The sequence below is a fragment of the Erpetoichthys calabaricus genome, chromosome 9, assembly GCF_900747795.2.
Source record: "Erpetoichthys calabaricus chromosome 9, fErpCal1.3, whole genome shotgun sequence".
NCBI lineage: Eukaryota > Metazoa > Chordata > Cladistia > Polypteriformes > Polypteridae > Erpetoichthys > Erpetoichthys calabaricus.
Window position 1 is genome coordinate 42,313,088 of NC_041402.2, and position 24,190 is coordinate 42,337,277.

Genomic DNA, 24,190 nt, shown 5'->3' on the forward strand with positions numbered 1-24,190 from the left:
ACAGTTTGGAATGCTGCATTCATGTGCAAAAAGCAAATAATTTACCGGTCGCTAACAGTTTGTGACAAATCCCGTGGTCGGCAGCACGCTCATTCCTTCAAGGATCACTGGAGTTGGGTAAGACCTGGGCACAGCAGTGCTTTGTGGGACAATTTTGCAAAGGAAGTCGTGATTCCTGAAGAATGGCAACAAGACTTCAGAGTGTGTAGGACGTCTAATGTCAGTCGCAGCGAAGAACTGCGTCCTCATGTCGAAGGAGAGAAAACACAAATGTGATGAAGGTTTCTGCCAATGCGTACAGGCCCAGTGTAGGTCGTATGTCTTTATTTCAGATGGAGATACTTTCATTAATGATGTGAAATTGCTGGTGTGGACGGAGTTTGCTTTTGTTTAAAAATCCTGGCTTTAAATGAAAACCTAGTAGTGTGGACGTAGCCGAGGGCCGATGTCCTTCTAGTCGTAGGATGTGTCAGACTTGCTGACTGCCGTTGCTCATCTCCTCACTGGACCATGTCAGTTTAAATTTTAAAAGCGCTGGCCATGTTTAATTTCCTGTCTGACCGCATACTTTCCAGCGTAGTCCTGCTCACCCCGTGTTTGGACTCCAGTAGTGTACTGTATAACAGAGCCAGCGCTTGATGACACTGCCAGCAAGTTCTGCTGCAATCTTTGAACTTTTATATACCCCGACAGAATAGAAAAAAAAAGTAAGAGATATCAGACAGGTGAGCTCGTCTTATTTTTGTGAGGTCCAAAACTCCAGTGTTCCTTGTTTGTCGTCACTGCATTCTATGAGTGAGCACTCATTGTCAGCTTTCATGCACACATCTGGCTAAAACCAAAATGCGGTGGCCTTCAGGGGGACGCACAGCCAACTGCCTCTGACTCCCCAAGATTATGTAAATGAAAGCTATGACTGAAAATCACTGGAAAAGTCGTCTAATGTGACGCTGCCTTAAACAGCCCAGCAATATAATAATCACACAGTAAGATGGCTCAGGACCTTCACAATTCACAGTGTTTTGCTGTCTAACTGACATGCCATGACTAGTGGACGTGACATTGGCCAGTCGGACAAGCCCAGGTAAACTCCAAATCAAGACAGGTTGTCTGGGTCATCCCAAGCTGCCTCACGGAAATGATGGTGGAACAGGCCAAGAACATGCTTACAGGCTCGTGCTCCCTTGATTGTCCTGGGAGGGGGCATCAGGATATTCAACCTGGGAAAATGGAAACTGTCTGGGCAGCCCACCTCAGCCAGTTTCAACTGCAGTCCTTACGTGGATAAGTAGAATGAAAATGATGATAATCTGCCCCCTAAGTTTCACCATTTTGCGCATTTAACAAAGAGTCCCATGTGGACCGCCCGCAGCAATGAAGGCGCGTGACCCGGGCGGCTGTGGTTCACTACCAGGCCTCAACTGCGTGCGCGTGTCCGAAACTGGGGGCGGAGTCACAGAAACCGTGGGGCTCCTTTTAATTTGGGGGAATGTTTCAAACACAAATACTGTACTGTAAATGAATAAAAATGTGACAATAAATATATATAACAACATGAAATGTGAGTATAAATAATGAAATGTGCCACACAATATATTTTGTTGCCTATTTCTTTATTTTTTCATTTATTTAGTTCAGCGAGAGCGCAAACAATATGAAATAAGCCAGAAATGAAAGACGGCGCTGTCACTCATCAACGTTGAGAAGGCGGGCTCTAGCAAGTACCGTTTTTTGATTGGTTCGCAGCTGTAACAGCAGTGCATCGGGTGCAAGTTCAACAGAAAGCTGCCCAGAGTAACTGCGAAGTGGTTATTTTAATTAAAGAAACAGCAAACTCATCATAAGGAGTTTTACATCTTAAGCACCCCAATGAAAATGTGGTACTTGATGGGCAAACATTTACGTCTCTGCTACCAACGATTCACCAATCAAAAAACTGGAGTCTCAAGAACCCGCTCTCTCAGCTTTGACGAGTGAAGTGACAGTTCTCATTTCGGGTTTTGTTTCAGATTGTGTTCGCTGCCACTAATATATAGAAATAAGTGAAAAAATAAATACATCAAGAAATAAGCAATAAAAATATATATTTCCCTACAAAAATAATTGTTTATTCATTATTTACCTCCTTCCCCTTGGTAATATCTTTCGTAAATATGACATTAGCTTCCACTGTTATGCTGATGACACCCAGCTCTATCTCACTAGCAAACCTACTGCTTCCTTTCCACCCTCCTCACTTACTGATTGCATAGCAGAAATCAAATCCTGGTTTTCTTCAAATTTTCTTAAATTAAATAGTGACAAAACTGAGGCTCTCCTCATTGGTGCAAAATCAACATTATCCCAAACGGATCATATTTTTCTTTGATAATTCCTCTGTCTCTCCTTCCCAACAGGTTAAGAGTCTGGGTGTCATCCTTGGCAGTACTTTATCCTTTCAGTCCCACATCAATAACATCTCCCGGTCTGCTTATTGCCACTTGCGTAACATTAATCGTATTCGCCCCTCCCTCACTCCCCACACCACTGCTATCCTTGTTCATAGCCTTGTCACTTCTCTCCTGGATTATTGTAATTCCCTTTTCTTTGGTCTTTCTCGCAAATCTCTTTATAAGCTTCAACTGGTCCAGAATTCAGCTGCTCGCGTCATTACTAGAGCCCCCTCTATTCACCATATCACTCCTGTTTTGCAGCACCTTCATTGGCTTCCAGTTCAGTTCCGAATTCAATTCAAAATTCTCCTGTTAACATTTAAGGGTCTCCACAACCGTGCCCCTCCATATCGGTCTGACCTCCTCCATGTTGCCATTCCCTCCCGCACCCTTAGATCCTCTTCCTCCACCCATTTGACTGTCCCCTTCGTCCGTCTTACCAGTGTGGAGAGCACAGCATTCAGTAGCTCTGCTCCCCAGCTTTGGAACTCACTACCACTTGAGCTTAGAAATATTGAATCATTCTCACTTTTCAAACCTAAACTTAAAACTCATTTGTTTAAGACTGCTTTTTCTCTTTGGTTACAATTGCTCTGTGTAATTTTAATTTTTCAGTGTTACTTGTTTATAATCTGTGTTTTGTCTATTGTTAGGTGTTTAGAAAGGCGCCTACAAATAAATAAAATGCATTATTATTATTGTTGTAATTATATATTTATTGTCACATTTCACGGTAGCCTACTTTATTTATTTACATATTAAATTGTATTCCTCCATAAGCAAAGCATGCCCAGGTAGATTTCTTCTACAACGTCTTTCGTCCCGAGTGATAAGGCAGTTCTCATTTGTCGCTCCCCGTAGTGGCAGGACGAGTAACGGGCGATGTCCCCAATTTACATCTGCTCACTAGTGCTTCATGTACCGTGAAGATCCTGCACCTTCACCACAATGCGTCCTCAGAAGTTGGCCACATGGATTGTTTCTCTGCACATAATTTCGTCATCAGGAGACACGTCAAATGATATTCGGCGTTCTTCGTACACAATCATTGTGGAGATTGAAGGTTTCACTTGCAACAACAACTTTGCTGTTTAACTGTTAAAAAAATGCACTGAACGCTGTGAGAAAAAAATGAACATTTGGGCCAAACCTGACAGGAGGCCACGACCGCCCAGCGCCGCGTTTTCAGCATTGCATGGGCTCAGCTAATCCACTTTTAGGATTCTGGATGGTACACAATCTTTAATCGATAATTTATTGATCAACGTCTTGATCATTGCTTCTCCGATTTTGTGTGCATCACTCCTTCTTTAGGAACAACTTTAAAAAGCAAAGCGGGTGCTTGTATTTGCATAGTACCGCCCACCAGTTACAAGACACGCCCCAATCCCGCTGCCTGGTCTGTGTAAAGCTGCAGACACAGGACATGGTGCGTGCTGCGGATTACTTTTCATTTGAAGATCAGATTGATGTCAGTCTTTTTTCACATTGTCTGGCATTTCTGTGTTACATCAGGAGCTGTGAACTGTTTTACTGTTTTGAAACAAGACTTGAACAAACGCACCAATGACTCTTTAAAATAGCAGCTGTCTATAGGGCGTCTGCTATTCACTTAGCAGTGATGAAGACTGTGTGTGATGTATCATCAAGTACTTAACAGACGTTCCAATGTAAGCGTTACACATTTCACTTAAAATTGTACTACGGTATCCTCTCGGAAGGGTGTCATGTTAAAACATAGCCGATCTCCGACATTGCGACCCGAGGCGACTGTCCCGCGTGTCTCCTCACATGCAGGTCTGTGTGGTGCCAACGTGCCACGCAAAGCCTGCTTTCCGCCCCGCCCCCTCCGTCCCGCCCCTTCGCGCTTTACAGATGCGATCCAGATGTTGTGATCTGGCAGAAGTGCACGGAGGGGATTGTCGGGAAGCTCCATGTAATGAAGGTAGGGTAATGGCTTGTATTATTGATCATAACGCTTTTTAAAAATCTTTTAAAGCACTTTTGCTGCGAAATGGGAGCGGGAGGACGTGGAGTTAATGAGAAAGTTACGGGAGGCTTTAATCGGTCCTTTTTAATCCGTACATTGACTGTGTCCAATTTCTTTCATGTTTTACGATGTGACATTTATGGCGACCTGTGCCAGTGCATTAAATTCAGGGTGAGGCCTATGAGACGATTATTAAGTTTTGACCTCTTTCATAATTATTTCTTTCTTTGAGATGCTTTCACTTACTGCTGGTATTCTGTGAACATAACACCCCTTTAATGTAATTCAGGGTCGCCTTTGGTGTATACAGACAGCAGCACACTCAGACACACAGGGCCAAATGGAATCGACAGTCTACCTGGCAAGTATGTTTTTTGGGACTGTGGTTGGTCCCACAGTACTTGGCTTCTCCATGTTTAGTTACGATTTTCAAGCCCGGGACTTAGGATGTGTGAGGCGGCACTGCTACCCACTGCGCCACCCTTCACAAGTGACATGATATTCCATTAAACGTCAGTAGGAGGCCAACAATAAAATATTATATCGCGGTGAAAGATAAAAGAAAAGTAAACGTTATAGAGCAATGTATTTCGGCTACAGTGCCTTTACAAAGTATTCAGACCCATTCACTTTGTCGTCATTTTGTTACGTTGCAGCCTTATACTGAGATCATTTAATTTTACCTTTCCCTCATTAAGAAACACTCAAAACCCCAGAGCGACAAAGCACGAACAAGATTTTGTGAAATAAAAATTAAAAAACGGAATCCCTCTGACCCAAAGTATTCAGACCCTTTGCTCTGACCCCTTGCATTCTGGCTCCGGTGCATCGCATTCTATTGAACATCATTGCGATGTTTCTCCACCTTGCTTGGAGTCCAGCAGTGGTCACTTCAGTTGACTGGACACGATTAGGAAAGGCACACATCTGACTAGAGAAGGTCCACAGCTGGCAATGTGTGTCAGTGGAGAAAACTGAGCCATGAGGTCGGAGGAATGGCCTGCAGAGCTTAGAGACAGCATTGTGTCGAGGCGCAGATCTGGAGAAGGCCACAAAGAACATCCATCAGAACTGAAGGTTCCCAAGAGCATAGTGACCATCATGACTCTTCAACATAGAACAACCACAACTCTTCTAGAGCTGGCTGAGCGACCATTAAGGCGAATTAGGCATTTGTCCAGGGAGCAGATTATGAGGGGGTGAAAACCCACCCGCACAAGATACCGTTGGTTGGCGCACTAATAAGGTTGGCCTTGGGCGCAAAATACCTGAGCACTGGCACTGGGAGAAGGGCCGCGGCAAGAGGAGAGACCAGGAACCTGAAGATCGTGAACCTGTGTGGAGATGGGAGAGACTTCCAGAACGACAACCTTCACATGCACCGTATAAATGCCGGTAAATGTAACAGTAAATGTACTGTAAATGGTGAAAGTAAAATACCTTTTCTGAAAAAAAGTTACCTTATGTCCATCCATCCATCGATTGTCCAACCCGCTGAATCCAAACACAGGGTCACGGGGGTCTGCTGGAGCCAATCACAGCCAACACAGGGCACAAGGCAGGAACCAATCCCGGGCAGGGTGCCAACCCACCATAGAGTTACCTTATGTTCTACTGAAAATTACCTGTTTATCTTAAACGATACATTTTATTATTTTTTCAGCCAAGTTCTGTAAAATCAATCTTTTCTTCCTTCAAAATATGCTACTTACCGTTTACTGATACATAGATTACAGTTACACTGAAAAAATCGCTGTTAATTTGACTGTGTACAACTGTTAAAAAGCGAAGGTAAACAACTGTAAAACGGTAAAGCGCTGTTTCAGTAACAACCAAGTTACGATATTTGCATAAGGCCACGCCCCCTTTTACCGTATTGCTCCTGGTGAACCGCATATCTTTGAACAGGAGGGACAAAGCTTAAGTTAGTAGACTTATTTTCCCCAGCGTGCTGAAGGTTTTTTGAGGTTATGGAAGTTGATTTATGGTGGGTTGTATTCAATAAGCCAGCACGCCTATAGAGCCCCATACACCACAAAAGCAAACTTTACTTCTCCACCAGACAACTTTCTAAAACACTGAAATTTTTTTCAATGTATATAATTAAATGATACATGTTTGCTGTTGGTTATGACGGAAGCCGAGGGAGGACGTGCAATATCGTTATTTTTTTAAATTGTCTCCCCAAGATAACAGACCAATTTTATCGAGATCTCGAGAAAACGAAACTTAACCTTTGCTCCTGGCATCAGGCTGGCTTGGATTGCGACGCATATACAGCTGAAGCCTTGCTAACCGTCTACTTAAATGACAGACACTAACGTTATTAGATTCTAAACTAAGACATAAACATATTTCAGCCTGCAACTTGATTGAGCAACAATGTGACGCGCTGATCAATACAGTTCTACTCTTCTGCCATTTCAAACAGGACGTGGCTTCAATAAGCTAAACATGAAACATTTTTTCTCGAGATCTCGATAAAATTACTCCGTTATCTCGAGGAAACAATTTAAAAAATTAACGATATTGCACGTCCTCTCTCGGCTTTCGTAGGTTTTTGTTACTTTACTGATGTAAACTGTGTACCGGTGTTTGACTTTCCACAGTCTGGCTAATATCTTTAATGAATGTGTGTGACATATTTACTCTTGCTGCTTGGACATAAAACCGCAGTGAAAAGACGCAAGGTGAGGCAGACAGTACCGTGTTACACCAAAGGGGGCGCATGTGAGCCCAACAGGTGCTCGTTGCTGCTATTCTACTCAGAGGCGCCAATAAGTTAGCGATATCAGAAAGCAGGCCCGGCCTTAGGCATAGGCGAAGTAGGCGACCGCCTAGGGCCCCGGATCGACTCCTTGGTCTAATTTTCATGCATTTCGCAGAGCTTCCAGGAGGGCTCTGCCCCCCTCAGGGGGCCCCTGGACCCCCCTTTCACCTAGGGCCCCATAATACCTAAGACCGGGCCTGCAGAAAGTCAAGTGCACTGCAGCGGTCCATTTATTTTTATTTTTGTTCTGACTGACTGCCAAAATGGAAGATTAAGATCATGGAGAAGGACAGGCGCATGGACTTCATTTATAAATAAAGGTAAGACCATAAACGGTTTTCAATTTTATAAAAAATGGGATCAGACTAAGAAAAAAAAATCCAATATTTAATAAATAATTTTTGACCTTAAATAAAATACTCGTTTTTCTTGTTATCCTTTTGTTGAACAGTCTGTATTAAAATTGATTAAAACATCAGTATTAAAAGCTTTTAAAAACAACTAAGTATTTCAATTAAGGTGAAAATTGAAATCCGTTTTTTTTTTGTACACCACTCTATACCTTTATTTGTATTGAATGAGTAAGAATTGTGAAATTGCAAGGTCAAATTTAAACACATGGAGGGTGAGGAGCAAATGCGCTCTCTCACCGCTATAAATGTAACGTTCTTTCTTAGACAAATATGCGCAGTACCGATGTGTGCGTAAAGAATGCTGACGAGATATGCAACATAACTGCCAACTGAATAGTGAATAAGATATGGGTTCATATATTTGTAAATCAGACTCTGAAGGACTCAGTGCCTCACCAGCCATGAACCTCACCGCAGGTCACTGTTTGATCCTGACAATTTTTTCTAATGTTTTATTGATTGGCATATTTATTACAGTGCATGGGTTTCAGGTTATGGTTAAACATTGACTTCTGTTGGAATGTGTTGTAAAGAAAAAAACGTTAATTGCTAGTAGTAATGAACTACTTTGTAGTGTTTACTACAAAGATACTGTATATCGAAAACCTGAAAATATCGTCATCTTCTTTAAATATTGTCAGAGGTGCCCATACTTTACCATCAATTGAACATTATTTTTTTTTACAGTGTGTAACACTCCACAGATGTAGGTTTTATGGCAGCACAGTGTGAGCAGACAACACATGAAACCCCTCTTACAAGTTTTCAAATTGGCACCAAAAGGACTCTCAGACTAGGAAACAAGATTTTGTGGTCTGATGAAACCGAGACCGAATAGTGCGGCCTCATCTCTAAGCATCACGCCGGGATTTTAGTATAAGATTGTAACGAAGCAAAATGTATTAATAAGTGAAGGGGTCTGAATACTTTCTGAAGGCACTCGATCTTCACCCACATTCAACCCCTTTGCACGTTTTGCGTAAAGAAGTTGTGGGATTTTCAACCTAAAACAATCATCTGAGAGTCGCACTGTGAAGTTTTGGGGTGGGCAGCGTGTTGACACTCAGATTGCTGTCGGGTTTTTCTGCCCGCTCAATAACTTGCATCGAGTTTCCTTTCTCTGGTGCATGTAGTATTTTCTCCTCCATTCAGATGAAATGACGACTAAGCTGAGTGACAATACTGAAGTGGCGTCCCGTCTTGAGCCACTACCGTTTGTGCCTGATGTTGATGAGGTAATCTGTGGTCACCTCTGGCAATGTATTTGAATAAATACGTTCAGAAAATGAATGAACAGCCATATTTAAAAAAAAAAAATGACACGTCAAGTGAATGCTACAACCTTATGGTCATATCTGAGCTTGTTTACATGAAGTTTTGTCTATGTGAAAATTAATGTGACACTGCATGTCTTTCTAGACAGGTGGACTGGATGAAGTGAGAAGTTCCATGCACTTTCTTCGGGGATGGCGCCCTGATAGGACCATGGAATTCAATTTTAATGTTTGGTGGTAAAGAAATGGGAATTTCCAGTGGTCTGGAATGAGCAGAGGTAGAGCACAGCTAATCGCAGTCACTTGTCCTCCAAGCCTGCAGCGACCATTCTGTTGTCACCCAGACCCTGTACAATGAAGCGGTACTTCAAGGGTGATGTCATCTGCACAGTGCTGATTGTCGCCATTCTCTGTCTTCTGCTCTACATGCAAAATGACCTAATGGCCAGGTGGAAACTGCAGACCCTGCCCCAGGAATTAGCCAAAATGAGGAATCTTCTAGTAGCTCAGACTTCAAGTTACAGGGCACAGGTGCAGAAACCCGCATTCACTTCTAAGCCTCTATGCAAACCGGACACGATGGAGCCAGTGAACGTCCAGCCCAGTGGGACACCATCTTTCAACTTTCATCATTACTTGAGAAACATCCACTGCCGGGACTTCAGTCTTCTTCTCAATCAGCCTACAAAGTGCAATCCTGCCCCATTTTTACTCATTGCTGTTAAATCGTTAGCAAACGAGTTTGAAAAGCGTGAGGTGGTACGCAAAACTTGGGGTGCCACGGGTCTTTTAAAAGGAGTTCAGATAACGACGATATTTCTTTTAGGGGTCCCTAGAAATCAGTCAGTGCTGCCAGGGTGGAAACAACTGCTTCAGTACGAGAGCGATGCTTACCGGGATGTTCTCCTCTGGAATTTTCAAGACACGTTCTTCAACTTGACGCTGAAAGAAATACATTTTCTCAAGTGGGTGCACACCTTTTGCCCAGGTGTGCAGTTCATATTTAAAGGGGATGCGGATGTGTATGTGAATATTGACAACATTTTAGAGCTTCTGAAGGAACAGAAGGCTAACCAGGACCTTTTCATTGGGGACATCATTTACCAGGCCCAGCCCATAAGATCCAAAAAGAGCAAGTACTTCATCCCAGAGATTGTGTATGGCCAAGGGATTTACCCAAACTATGCAGGAGGTGGGGGCTTTCTAATGTCCGGCTTCACGGCCGAGAGGCTATACGCAGCCTGCCAGCAGGTCGACCTTTTCCCGATTGATGATGTGTATTTGGGAATGTGTCTGATGCGGATTGGGCTGAAACCAACCGCACACGAAGGCTTCAGGACTTTTGGGATTGTGCGTCCTTCAGCCGCACCCCACCTTCAGGTCTATGACCCGTGTTTCTACAAAGAACTGATGGTGGTCCACAGCCTGACGGTGCCCGAGATCTGGCTGATGTGGAACATGCTGCACGACCCAAAGATTGTTTGCAATAAGAGAGTACTTGTGAAGAAGCCGTTCCGATGGACTGAAAGAAAACAATCTTTAGGAGGAAAAGCAGGCCATCTAAATTAGCCATTTGCACTGAAATTCTTTTGGACATCACAGCTTACAGATCTTTAAATCACTTAAATGGCTGAACGGCCTGCGTTCTCCTCCACATTTGTGAATGGCTTCTGCCTGCCTAAATCACAACAGATGGCACAACACCTTTCAGTTAGCAGGTTCTTCTCATATTTCTTCTATTGTTCACAATTCTATACAAGCAAAGACCTTACAAAAACAGGCGTCTTGTTCTTCAGATGTGCTTTCTAGCTTTTAAGGACTAAGGAGACCCCACTTACTGTAAACGAGTGACAACTGCTTCAGGTAGCCATCAGGACAACTCCTGTGCACCGTATGACACACTTTGGAGCAGTAAAGGCTGTTCGGTTTCTGAGCCACCCTTCTGTTTCCGTTTGACACAAGTGAGCCTTGTGATTTCAAAGGCCACTTTATCATGGCTAACAAACAAGTGGAAAAGGCCATGTGGAACCTGCTGTTGACTACAACAATCTCCAGGCTTGAATCTTGTCTGTAATCCACAGTCTCATTCCTGCTCCCACCCTGCAGGGTGACCCTGTCACTTAATATGTTTCAACTGTTTTAAATAAATATAAAAACAGACATGTAAACAGTTATGAATGTATTTCTAAAGTCCCTTGGGATGATGTTCACTATGAAAAGGAGACATCTAAAGTAACAACACAATATAATCTCATTATGATTAGTTCTAAAGAGAGCTACTGTACCCACCTTTACATGCTACAATGAGGGTCTCTAATTAGTGGGCCACTTCAGGAGGTAACAAAAACCGGACATCAGGTGTAGCTGGGACAAACCCAGAGTGGTCCCAGTGGTAAAAGGGTGTGCCCATGAGAAAGCTCCATCCCAAATAAAGGAGGCTAAAATGAAGAAAAAGAGAGGACTTATTTAGAAAAATAACAACCATAAAGCAGGGTGCAGACATTGTGAGACTTAAGTACCCAACACACCTGAAGCCTATTTTGAGTCTGCTTTAACAAGGGTTCAAGGGAGGGTGCCTCGCCCATTTGCCAGTGTGGCGGCTGCTGCTCAGATACAGGAACTCTCTTTCTGCTTGCCCCTTTTTATTTTTTCTTTGTTTTCTGGCCTCTCTTCCTCCCACCACTCACACTCACTCAACTACAGACTGGGCAGGAGGATTTTTGGTTTGTTTTAAACCCACGCCTGATAACATTTGCAGCGCTATGAATGCCTTAAGAAACTCCAGGGTCCATCACATCCTTCAAAAGCCTCCTTGGGGGTCCCCATTGCATAGCTGGGATATTCTGCTGCTATCTATCGAGTAAGCATAGAAAGTAAAAGGTCATTAGTACTGGGCATTACACCCATAGCAGTGGCAGCTCAGTTCTCCTGGCATTGTCACAAGTGTTGGCAACATCAGTGGTCTCTTTGCCATGGTATCATGAGATAAAGATCTCATCTTGCAAAACATTCATCCACTTCCAGCCCTGAACCCCAATGAGCTCCCCTCGACTCCACTTTATTGTAACTGATGGCACAGTCAGTGAACGCATCATTCAACTCGGTGCTTTAAAAGCAATTGTTAGATAGGCAATTGTAGACTGTGTGTGCATGCAACTCTGAGAGACGGCACTGAGCGCCACATGAAAACAATTGGTAATGGCAACTGGGCTGGCATTTTTCAGGGTAGTGGCAGAGGTGTATTGCAAACGGGCCTCTGCCCAGAAAATGTCCAACCATCAGCAGTTCGGTAGTTGGAAACAGAAACATACTGACAGCAGCCAAGATGCCTTGTGTACAGTAAGGCCGTATTGACACTGCAGGAAAAAAACACAGTTCTAGTATTTTGTTCAGATTTGTTGTTATGCTGTTCATAGTTTCAAAAGAAACAATCTGAAATGAGTAACACGCACAAACAGTGGATTAGAAATTTGACACTATGTTTATGCCAATAGTAAAATGTACTGATCTGTGCAAAAAAAAAAACAAACGATATATCAGCAGGTATTCCTTCCAACAAGGTTCAATTTCTGTAATTTCTTGTTTTGCTTGTGTAAAGGCATGTTGTCCTTTAGTTAGTTAGCTTTTCTAACTAATCGCTGTTATATGTCCATCCGCTTACCAGATCCTGTATGCTGCACAAAGAAAGGCATGGAAAATTGTTACATAAAAGAGTTATCTTTACTCAACAGAGAAACAAAATCCAGTCTGTGGCTGTCTGACAAAAAAAAGGTTAAATAAAACTGAAAACAATGGCAGTTTACAATGTAGATGAGTTATATGGAGTTAACTAATGTACAGAATACAACAATGGTGCTAAAGTAGTATCATACTTTTTGTTTTGTTAAGTACAGAGCTTCATATATTACAACAGAAAACAAGAATATATGGGGATACAGTGGGTTTAGTAATGCAACAGAGAAAGATTACATTACCAGGTGCAATGCATTTCAGTTCCAGATTCTGACGGAGACTGTGCAGTGGACTGGTGCCTTCTCCAGGGCTCTTTCCTATCTATCTTGACACTGGTGTTGTCAGGGTAGGCTCCATGCTCTATTTAATCCAAAATGTCACTAAGCAGGATTAAGCATGTTATGTTATGCTTTAACACATTGAAGAAAAGACCAAAAAATGGAGAAAACAGTTTGAATAAATGCTGGCCTCTGCTGACAATTTAATACTGAAGGGTGTTTTTATGGTACACATTACGTCTTTTAATACTAACATCAGAATGACATAAAACATCTGAATATTAGTGCTGGCCTATCCATTCATAGTTGGTGTGTTTTGTAGGATAATACTTCTTATCACAACCATTCATAGTTGGTGTGTTTTGTAGGATAATACTTCTTATCACAAAGTTGGATCCTAGAATAGCTTCACAGACACATCACAATGCATTTTCATTCAGTGATCTCCCCATTTACTAAATACCAATTGAACTGAGGATCTGTGGAATAACAAGGAACAAGTTACTGGGGATAGGAATCTACCACCATCTCATATTAGGAACAAGCCAGTATCCCTTTGTAGCACTTCTGACACCTTGCATGGTCCATATTGTAATGAATTTAGGACTTTAGACTGGTGAACAGAAGACCAACTTACTGCTTGGTAGGAGTATCTACAGTAATCCTGTGGGTACATAATGTTTAAAAATATGGATGAGGCCTGGTGCTGGATCCAGTGTATACCAGTTACAGCCAGAGCTAGTATGCAGTGAACCGGCTACATTATGAAATATCACTGCTCCTTTGACAGTTTTCACACACATTTACGGTTTATTTTGCACACAATGACTCGTGGAAATTGATTAGGGCCCAGCATGGTAGTAATAATAATTTGTACAAAAAATGACAAAAAAGCACATATAAAACAATTAAGAATCACCCAGACATCAGAAAAAAGAGCACCTTTTCAATATTTATTACAACCAATGATTTCTAGTTACAGACTGTAATAGAATAAGAGGATATGAAACAGACATGGGCTCTGTATCAAAAATGGGCCAAGTGGTTTCAAGCAGGTTACCCAGGAATGGCGAGTTCAAGAACTCTTCAGGTCAGTTTGCTTAAATGTATCAAGCAGGACTGCTTTTTACTTGTGCATCATCCAATAATATATTTCACAGAACAAAATCTCTGTGGTGTTTGCTTAATAACAAAAAAAAAAAACAACTGAAACTGTACCCTTTTGTTTTATATATGTTAAATAAAAAGGTTTCATTTGTTAATATGCTACATGTACACTTTGCACATTGCTTCACAAGTTCAACAAATATTTCAAGAAGTAGCTGAACTCAAAAATGCAAAATCAAAAGCCATATTGGACTTCTAATATGTCAACAGCTAAGCTCCATGTGTTCCAAACTGTGTTCATGTAAATGTGCCTTCATGTTAAACATGTTACTCTTACTGGTACCAAGAGACCGCCACATCTAAGGATAACTCATTACAATGATGCTCCCAATAGGGCCAAATCTCCTATCGTTGTGGTTTATCTAGTCATCCTAATATTCCTGAGGCATACTGCAGAATATTTCTACACTCACTGCAAACATATTACATCCATTCAGCCTTTTATTTTAGATTATCTGTTTTGTGATCTTATCTTTTATTTTTGATCACACAAGATTACCTGACAATTCCAAAAAGGACATTTAGAAAAAGAAAAAAAAAAAAAAGGAAAAAATGAAAAACATGCTTATAATACATTAAAAGTCCAGCAAGATTCTCAGGTTATGTAAGAAATGCAGAGGCACAGTTTCTTCAGCGAGCACAAATGCAGAGCAACAGCAAAAGTTTTGGGAAAAAAAAAAACCCAAAAAAATAACAAAAGCAGCATCGGCAATTTGAAGAAAGAAAACAAAGCGTTTATCGCAACACAGCTGCTGGGCTTTATCAGCACCAGTATACACAGGTCAGTTAAAAGGGGAAAGACGCCTTGAGCAACAATGCCACTGACAGATAAAAGATAACCCCATTACTGGTCCAGACTTGCAATATTCATTACACTTAGATATATTCAATTATGAAATCAGCAAGATAAACAATACAGTCGTAAACTGTACAGCTCATTAAAATTACAAAAATGGTGTATTTATAAATCTATAAACACAATGAAAACACTGTTACCTAGTCATGTATACAACAAGTTAAACTGCTACTCTTAAATCCTTAAAATGGGATGAAATCAAAGTGTCTTTCTTTAAAAGAAAAAAGTAATAATAGGTGGCAAGGCAGGCTTGTTTTAGACAAGCAAAATATACAGATAAGAAAAATAGCCAGAGTAAAGGTGAAAAGAATAAATTCAAAGAAAGAATAAGAAAAAAATCTTGAAACAAAGTAGTTAGAAAAAGAACAAAATGAATAAATTAAAAATAAGGGAGAAAAAAAACAAAAACAGGAACAGAAAAAAAATGATTACACAGTAAAATAAAACAGGAATTGGCAGATTTTGTTGATCTACCAAAAACAAATTGAGAAGTGCAGTTTAAAAGGTTTTAAGATGTCTTTGGCTAAAATTTGGCATAAAATAATAATAAAAAATATTGACATGACTGAAACAAAACTAATGGACAAAAGTAAAGATGTGTGCACTTGGATGGATGGCTTGTTCATTTTGCAAAAAAAAAAAAAAAAAAATGCACGCCCCCCCTTTTCTTATCACAACCACAGAGCAATTAACCCTCAGTGGATAAAAGACATTTGTCAAGTAATTAAGGTGTATTTAGTGCAAATGTTAAAAATCAAAGATTTCTTTTTGTTTTAAATACATGCTACAAGTGAAGTTAAACAACATGTGCCTGGCAGTAGTGGGCAGAGACTCAGGTTTAAAACTGCCAAGTCTGAATCGGTCCACAGCAAAATGGGAAACAAGTACCAGACCACACCAGCACAATGCTATTAGCTTAGAAGGTGTACAACAATTGGCATATTTGTGCTTGTAACATTTCCAGCCTTCTCCAAAACTCCCAAAGTCTCTTATTTCTGTGCTATTAGGCAGGTGCCAATGACAGAGAAGGCCACGGTAACATGGACAAGTGGCTTGACAATGAAGGAATCCCAACTTGAATGATGGTGGAGGCAAATGCCCCCCGCCCTTGAGGCCTTCAATGGTTAATGGCAGCTCTGAAACGAACAGGAACCATACCACGGTGGCAGCAAATCAAGGCACCAGTGATGAACGGTATTCTACACGGACTGTAGTGTACTGTACTGTACTGGTCAGATGAGCAAACATCTTGGGCTCACTGTGCAGGTGGCTCAACTGCTTTCGAATGAGTACTTGGCCGTGGAGGACCATACAGAGTCACTGAGGCTATGTGGTTGTTCTGCATGACCTAAAAGCAAAGAAAAAAAAGATAGAGCAAACCAGACAAAAAGTAAATTATGCTACTATGTACCTTGTTCATACCTCCATTCTCCATGATCAGGCGGATGTTTGCTTTATTGTTTATTTGTTTTATTAATCACTTGTAGTAACAAACACATCTTCCTCAGTGCTGTGTACTGCTGATGTAATTTTTACTGTAAGAACTATGTTCATGCTTTGTTCACGTATTAGGACAACTTAGATATTAGCTAACAGAATTAGTTTTCTAACTTGCTTTCTGCGGTTTAAAAATGCAATTTCATTGTTTTGCAAGACAGATAGATATAACTTTCTCTACTTTTTCCATTACTTATACATTTAAGTGAGAAGCGATTTATTCTTAATTATTTTTGGTATGTAATTTATTCACTCTTGTTTTTATCTATTTCTAGTTTATTTTTCTTTTCGTGCAACTTTTTCTTTGCTCTTTGAGCAACATCATTTTATACAAAAATAGTTGAAAAAATGTCATAGTACAGAAAGGTCAATCCTTGTCATATTCATACAGTAAAATGGTATAAACTGAAACTCTGAAAGAGAGTGTAAAAAGAGTCAGAAAGAAAATGAAAATCAATTATTTATTTATTTGTTATTGGAACTATGTACATAAAAGGACAAACTTGTCCACTGAGGTTTATTGTGTGACAGCTAATAGTGGTGTAAGTTTCTGGGCTCCTTCTATTGGTCTTTCATCTGTAACATATTTATAATAAAAAAAAAATTAAAAAAACTAAATTGTCCAAAACCAGTATATGACTTTATACTCAAGGATCAATGATGCAGTGTACATAATGCTTCTTACCTCAAAAATCATTCTTTGTAAGCCAAAGCAAAATGTGGATCCAAATGGGTTGGTGTTGTTAGCGGAAGATGACCTAAACAAGAATATGAAATTTAATGGTTTTATAGCTATTACTTAATACAACTATTAAAATCTGTTGTATAGGCTTATCTTTAGGTTTTAAAACCAGTCTACTGTAGTAGACTCAAATCACTGCAGACCAGTGACTAACGATAGACCATAATAGCCACACTTGAAATAAAAGTCAAGGATTAGGGATGCTCCAATCAGGTTTTTTAGGGCCGATGCCAATTAATGATTTCATGTTATCAAACTGGCCAATTCAATTTTTTTTTTCTTTATCACTTTAAAAAAAATTTTTGTACTAAGCTCCTGCATAACAAGACATGTAGAACCTTGGTGTTCAGTATTAAACTGTTGAGTTTAGTATTTTCATAATTAAACTATACACCACAGGTGTTACCTCTTCATTTTTCACAAACAAAATTAACAAAATTACCTTTAATATATATTTTTTTAAACTAATAAAATATGTACAGAAAATATTTATCCACAATATGTACATATAGCATAAAAGAACATTATTCACTTAATTACAAGCTGTCGTTTTTGCAAGATAAGGCGCTATATTGCGCCCGACCTGACACAGATTCACACGGGAGGCACAGGTAAAACAAATAAACTATTTTTCTTCAGCTGGATGGCACGTCTTCCCCGTAATCCCTCCTGCCACAACACAATCCCAAGCACAGTACAGTACACCAAGCACCTTCTTCTCTCACCACCACTCCTCCTCCTCAGCAAGCTTTGTCCTCCACCTCCCAACTCTGGCCGCTGAGTGGTGGTCGCTGGCTCCCTTTTATTGGGTACCTGGAAGTGCTCCAGGTGTTTGATTGCTGACATCTGGCTGCACTTCTGGGTAAGGCGAAACCAGTGCCCAAAAGGGGCCTGCAGCTCCTGTTGCAGCACCCCCTGGCGGCACCTGCGGAACCCAACAGGGCTGCACAGAACTCCAACCCCCATGAAACCCTGGGGGAGTCCGAGGCACCGCTGCAACCCAGGGAGGCTGCCATCTAGTGTCCAGGGGGAGATAATGGGTTTCCCACCCTTGTCCCCCTGGCATATACGGTGCAGGGGCGTCCCAGCCAGGCATGGGCCCCGGTCATCCGTCACATATTGTTTAGTTTCTCCTGTAATGTAATCTAAAACAAAGCTTAAAAAAAAAAACAAAAAAAAAAACTAGTTTTCACCATTTGTCTAACAAAAATATATACTGTACATACACTCACATATTGATTGAAATAATTGATATTGGCAGTTAAATACTGAATAAATATAAACACACATGGATCATTCCATGTCAAATCAACCAACAGCTCAAGCTCTCCGAACTTAAAAAATGCTCAAAAAATTACCGGGTGTATCCACATTAGTCAAGAGACGCCCTGTAAGATTTTTTTTTTGTTAAGATCAATACTTTCCAAGATACAGCCAGTTTACCGAGGGGAGCTGGGGTGTCGATTTTATCCGGCCTCATTTTTTCATCAAATTTAACAAGTCCATTGCTCAAGAACTAAACTACCAAGCAAGTTCAGACTTTGCATTTTTTTACATTAATTGGTATTGTATGTGACGAAATTAAAACATTTGGTCCAGATGACCCTGCATGGTCAAAGCAGTCCTTTAAAACTGACCAAAATTTAAAATTTGTATTTTTGGCTTAGCTACATTTAGGCCTCAGAAACAGACATTTGCAACCAACACAGTCCTTATTCAGATAACTAAATAGGCTTTCTGAAAAAGCAATAAACAGAAAAGTAACTGGATCAGGGTTTGAACAGCAGATCTCTCAAATAAAAAAAAAAAGAACAACAACATTAGATTTCATTTTCAGAGCACCCTAGTGGCATTGTGGGAATGAGCAGATAATTTAAAAAATATTTTTAATTTATTCTGCATTATCCTTTCTTTCTCAAAACACAAACCTTACTTTCTTTATGCAAATCTTTCATGTTTATTTTCCATCCTAAACATAGACATTGGCTGAATGCACCATTTGTCAATAATGGTAATCATTGAGTTTTCAATCAGAAAGTTATCAAAATGTCAAAATTTTCTTCGTATCAAATGATGATGTCCTATCTCATGCTGCTGAACAGAGAATGTGATTATTCATGACCAAAAGAGTTGCTGGTACTCGAGGATACCACTGTTACATCCTTACAGAAAATGGCAAACTCAAAATCAGTCAGGTTTCTGGAACATTAATGACTGAAGCAGTAGCTGAGATCCTGTCCTCTCACGATCACACTCCTGATGGATCAGATGCGTCCATCACATTAGACCAGTGTCCTACTGGAGGCTATGTTGGGTGCATGTATGATGAAAAATGTTGGATTGGTGTGATTCATGACAACAGTGAAGCGGGATCAGACATCCTGATATGTTTTATGCATCCAAATTATCCTGCACAGTCTTTCAATTGGCCACCTAGAGACACTATTTGTTGGGTGCCATTACAGTGTGTCATTGCACTGCTTAGTGGACCTACAAAGGTCTTTAGGAGGCAGTACTATCTTGATCTCCAAGACAAGGATGCGCTACACACTGCACTTCAATTGAAACACAAATGAAATGGTTCACATTCCTGCTGCTTCGATGCCAAGATGTTAACATTTCAATATAACTAGTGTTGTCCATCCATCCATCCATTTTCCAACCCGCTGAATCCGAACACAGGGTCACGGGGGTCTGCCGGAGCCAATCCCAGCCAACACAGGGCACAAGGCAGGAAACAATCCTGGGCAGGGTGCCAACCCACCGCAGGACACACACAAACACACTCACACACCAAGCACACACTAGGGCCAATTTAGAATCGCCAATCCACCTAACCTGCATGTCTTTGGAATGTGGGAGGAAACCGGAGCGCCCGGAGGAAACCCACGCAGACACGGGGAGAACATGCAAACTCCACGCAGGGAGGGCCCGGGAATCGAACCCAGGTCCCCAGATCTCCCAACTGCGAGGCAGCAGCGCTACCCACTGCGCCACCGTGCCGCCCAACTAGTGTTGTATTTAATGATAAATCAAGTAGCTGTTGCTCATGTGTTGTGCTTAATGTGCCTTTGGTGATTTATTTGTTTCATTAATCCTATACCCAAGTTAGTGATGAAGAACTTGATAATTATCATTACTGTCAAATTGTAAATTTAACCCATTTCTAGAAAGGAAAATAAAAATGACAGATTCGTATAAGAAGAGTAAGACTTGTTTTTTGTGAAAGAAGGGGATGTGCAGGATACAGGAAAGACAAATTTTAAAATGTCTGGACATTCCCACAGTGCATCAAGATGGTCTGAAAATTAGACCCAAAATATTTTTTTCACTTTGTAGAGGTCTGCTGGTCTATCCTGATGCAGTTTCTTGTTTGTTTATAATCTTTTGAAAAGCCCTGTGTAGGTATTTAAACATGGAAACAATTTCAGCAGGCTGAATCAGTTAGAAGTACAGTGGTGTGAAAAACTATTTGCCCCCTTCCTGATTTCTTATTCTTTTGCATGTTTGTCACACAAAATGTTTCTGATCATCAAACACATTTAACCATTAGTCAAATATAACACAAGTAAACACAAAATGCAGTTTTTAAATGATGGTGTTTACTATTTAGGGAGAAAAAAAATCCAAACCTACATGGCCCTGTGTGAAAAAGTAATTGCCCCCTTGTTAAAAAATAACCTAACTGTGGTGTATCACACCTGAGTTCAATTTCCGTAGCCACCCCCAGGCCTGATTACTGCCACACCTGTTTCAATCAAGAAATCACTTAAATAGGAGCTGCCTGACACAGAGAAGTAGACCAAAAGCACCTCAAAAGCTAGACATCATGCCAATATCCAAAGAAATTCAGGAACAAATGAGAACAGAAGTAATTGAGATCTATCAGTCTGGTAAAGGTTATAAAGCCATTTCTAAAGCTTTGGGACTCCAGCGAACCACAGTGAGAGCCATTATCCACAAATGGCAAAAACATGGAACAGTGGTGAACCTTCCCAGGAGTGGCCGGCCAACCAAAATTACCCCAAGAGCGCAGAGACGACTCATCCGAGAGGTCACAAAAGACCCCAGGACAACGTCTAAAGAACTGCAGGCCTTACTTGCCTCAATTAAGGTCAGTGTTCACGACTCCACCATAAGAAAGAGACTGGGCGAAAATGGCCTGCATGGCAGATTTCCAAGACGCAAACCACTGTTAAGCAAAAAGAACATTAGGGCTCGTCTCAATTTTGCTAAGAAACATCTCAATGATTGCCAAGACTTTTGGGAAAATACCTTGTGGACTGATGAGTCAAAAGTTGAACTTTTTGGAAGGCAAATGTCCCGTTACATCTGGCGTAAAAGGAACACAGCATTTCAGAAAAAGAACATCATACCAACAGTAAAATATGGTGGTGGTAGTGTGATGGTCTGGGGTTGTTTTGCTGCTTCAGGACCTGGAAGGCTTGCTGTGATAGATGGAACCATGAATTCTACTGTCTACCAAAAAATCCTGAAGGAGAATGTCCGGCCATCTGTTCGTTAACTCAAGCTGAAGCGATCTTGGGTGCTGCAACAGGACAATGACCCAAAACACACCAGCAAATTCACCTCTGAATGGCTGAAGAAAAACAAAATGAAGACTTTGGAGTGGCCTAGTCAAAGTCCTGACCTGAATCCAATTGAGATGCTATGGCATGACCTTAAAAAGGCGTTTCATGATAGAAAACCCTCAAATAAAGCTGAATTACAACAATTTTGCAAAGATGAGTGGGCCAAAATTCCTCCAGAGCGCTGTAAAAGACTCATTGCAAGTTATCGCAAACGCTTGATTGCAGTTATTGCTGCTAAGGGTGGCCCAACCAGTTATTAGGTTCAGGGGGCAATTACTTTTTCACACAGAGCCATGTAGGTTTGGATTTTTTTTTCTCCCTAAATAATAAAAACCACCATTTACAAACTGCATTTTGTGTTTACTTGTGTTATATTTGACTAATGGTTAAGTGTGTTTGATGATCAGAAACATTTTGTGTGACAAACATGCAAAAGAATAAGAAATCAGGAAGGGGGCAAATAGTTTTTCACACCACTGTATGCTTTCTGAAAGCCTAAACACGGCAAAGCCAAAGACAGAAAATATTTTTGTTCTATTTTTGAAGGTCTGCTCTTACCAAGTGGTGTCATCTGAAACAAACATTTTTATTTTGTTACGTACTAAACCTATAAAAGTACCAGTACGCAAAATTTGAGCCTGCTAGGTGGTTTAGGTCTTGAGACATGGTCTTGTGAATTTGATGAAAAAATAAAGCTGTGTCAAAATTGACACCCCTCTCCCCTTACAAAATTGGCTGTCTTGGAAAGTATTGATCTTATTTCAAAATAATTTTACAGGCTATCTCCTGGATAACTTGGGTAACACCTGGTTTTTATTTTTCCAGAATTTGTTGAGACCGAAGTGTGTGGGATTTCTAGAAAATCAGTTGATTTGACATGGAATGACCCACATGAACTTATGGGTTTTAATATTTTTTTAATCATTAATTCCACTACAGCTTTTTTGCTGTTAAAATATACATTTACTACATTTGTAAAGGTGTTGTTTTTCTTTACACTGTACCAACTAAATTTTCCTAATTCTTCAGGTGTAATTATAAATGTGGATTACCATTTTAAGTGTAATTTTAAATAAAAATTAAACACAGTATACACTCCTAAATAGCTGCAAATCTGTCAAATGTGCATAAGATGTTTACCAAGAATATGCAAGACTAAAATGCTTAACATGTTTACAAGTAAAACAGACAAATTTTGCTGTTAAGCAAACAAGCCTAATGTTTATAAACCATAAATTTCAAATTCTTTTTTATCACCTCATTTTCTAATTGAAAATTTATGCTGCTGTACTTAACACAAGTTCAAACTTTGTCCAAACTCAAACAAACAGTGTCCATTTTAATTAAAGGACAAAATAAAAGGGTCTGAATTCATTAAAGTGTTTTCTTCCCTTTTGTCAAACTGCAAAAGATGACTTCTCTGATTCCTTTTTCTCATTTTATTACTCCACTCTTTCTTTAATATGAAGGGAAATGTTCAAATAATTTGTTTACAGGAAGTTTGTAGAAAAAAAAAAGATATGTTCAACTACCTTAATACCTCACACAAAGGAGCACTACAACTAAATTACCATAAAGCTTAGAAAAGCAGATCCCAAAAAAAGGTCTTTTTTTGTGATTGTTTCCAATCTCTGATCTTTTGTAGTGAAGTCCAACCAATCTGAGCATCACTGTTTAGGACCAGAGAAAATCTGACTTGATATGCTTTCCTTACCTATGAAGAACTACAGGCTTTTCCATCGGCTGTCCAAGAAGCTCCTGAATCAAATCCCACTGTAATGAGACTATGACCATTAGAACGATGCAGCTATGTGTTGGTTCAGTCCATCAATATACATAAAATACATACATAAAATAATACATCCATAAACATACCACAATGAATCAATTAAAAGTCAAAAAATCTCAACTTTCTGTTTGTTTCTGGTCCATGGCATGAATGCAGGATTTACTGAGTATGACATGGGAATATTTAACACACTGAATACAGACATCTCTGAAATGTAACCAGAAGCTAAGCAAAGCAAAATAGAATTATGTGTTAATATATATATATATATATATATATATATATATATATATATATATATATATATATATATATATATATATATAAATATAAATTAAATAAAAAGATGCCTAAATTGGCAACTGAAGAAACCTTCCAAGTGGCAATGTTGGTAAAAGGCCACCAAGGGGACTTGCGAAATACAATATGTGCTTAAAGAGTGTCCCAAAAATAATTATTCCATGAGGGATAAAATGAAACAGATGTTATATAGCATGTGCAGTAGAAGTTTCACCAAACAGTCCAAAATATGCTAAGTTCACGCTATGGGAATTTCTACCAGGTGCTGAACTGATTATTATTTTATATTTTGTAAACTGAAATGAGGATAAAGGTCAGTATTACTTCACAAATAAACAAACTGTCCCACTAGACAAGA

At 40.1% G+C, this 24,190-nt stretch overlaps 2 protein-coding genes across 3 annotated transcripts in view; one reads left to right on the forward strand and one right to left on the reverse strand.

Annotated features, from left to right (window-relative positions):
- Positions 1 to 4,329: 4,329 nt before the first annotated feature.
- On the forward strand, positions 4,330 to 11,039 carry b3gnt9 (UDP-GlcNAc:betaGal beta-1,3-N-acetylglucosaminyltransferase 9). Its single transcript, XM_028809381.2, has 2 exons — positions 4,330 to 4,377; positions 9,025 to 11,039. The coding sequence occupies exon 2, from the start codon at positions 9,234 to 9,236 to the stop codon at positions 10,446 to 10,448; it is 1,215 nt and encodes a 404-aa protein (XP_028665214.2). The 5' UTR covers positions 4,330 to 4,377; positions 9,025 to 9,233; the 3' UTR covers positions 10,449 to 11,039.
- Positions 11,040 to 13,822: 2,783 nt separating this feature from the next.
- phaf1 (phagosome assembly factor 1) overlaps positions 13,823 to 24,190 on the reverse strand; it is a 38,069-nt gene continuing 27,701 nt past the window's right edge. For both annotated transcript variants that reach the window (XM_028809385.2, XM_028809384.2), the window contains exons 14-16: positions 23,458 to 23,516; positions 17,095 to 17,167; positions 13,823 to 16,260 (exon numbers count right to left, since the gene is read on the reverse strand). In XM_028809385.2, coding sequence (XP_028665218.1) covers positions 16,168 to 16,260; positions 17,095 to 17,167; positions 23,458 to 23,516 — 225 coding nt within the window. In that variant the 3' untranslated portion in view covers positions 13,823 to 16,167. The remainder of the gene's footprint in view (positions 16,261 to 17,094; positions 17,168 to 23,457; positions 23,517 to 24,190) is intronic.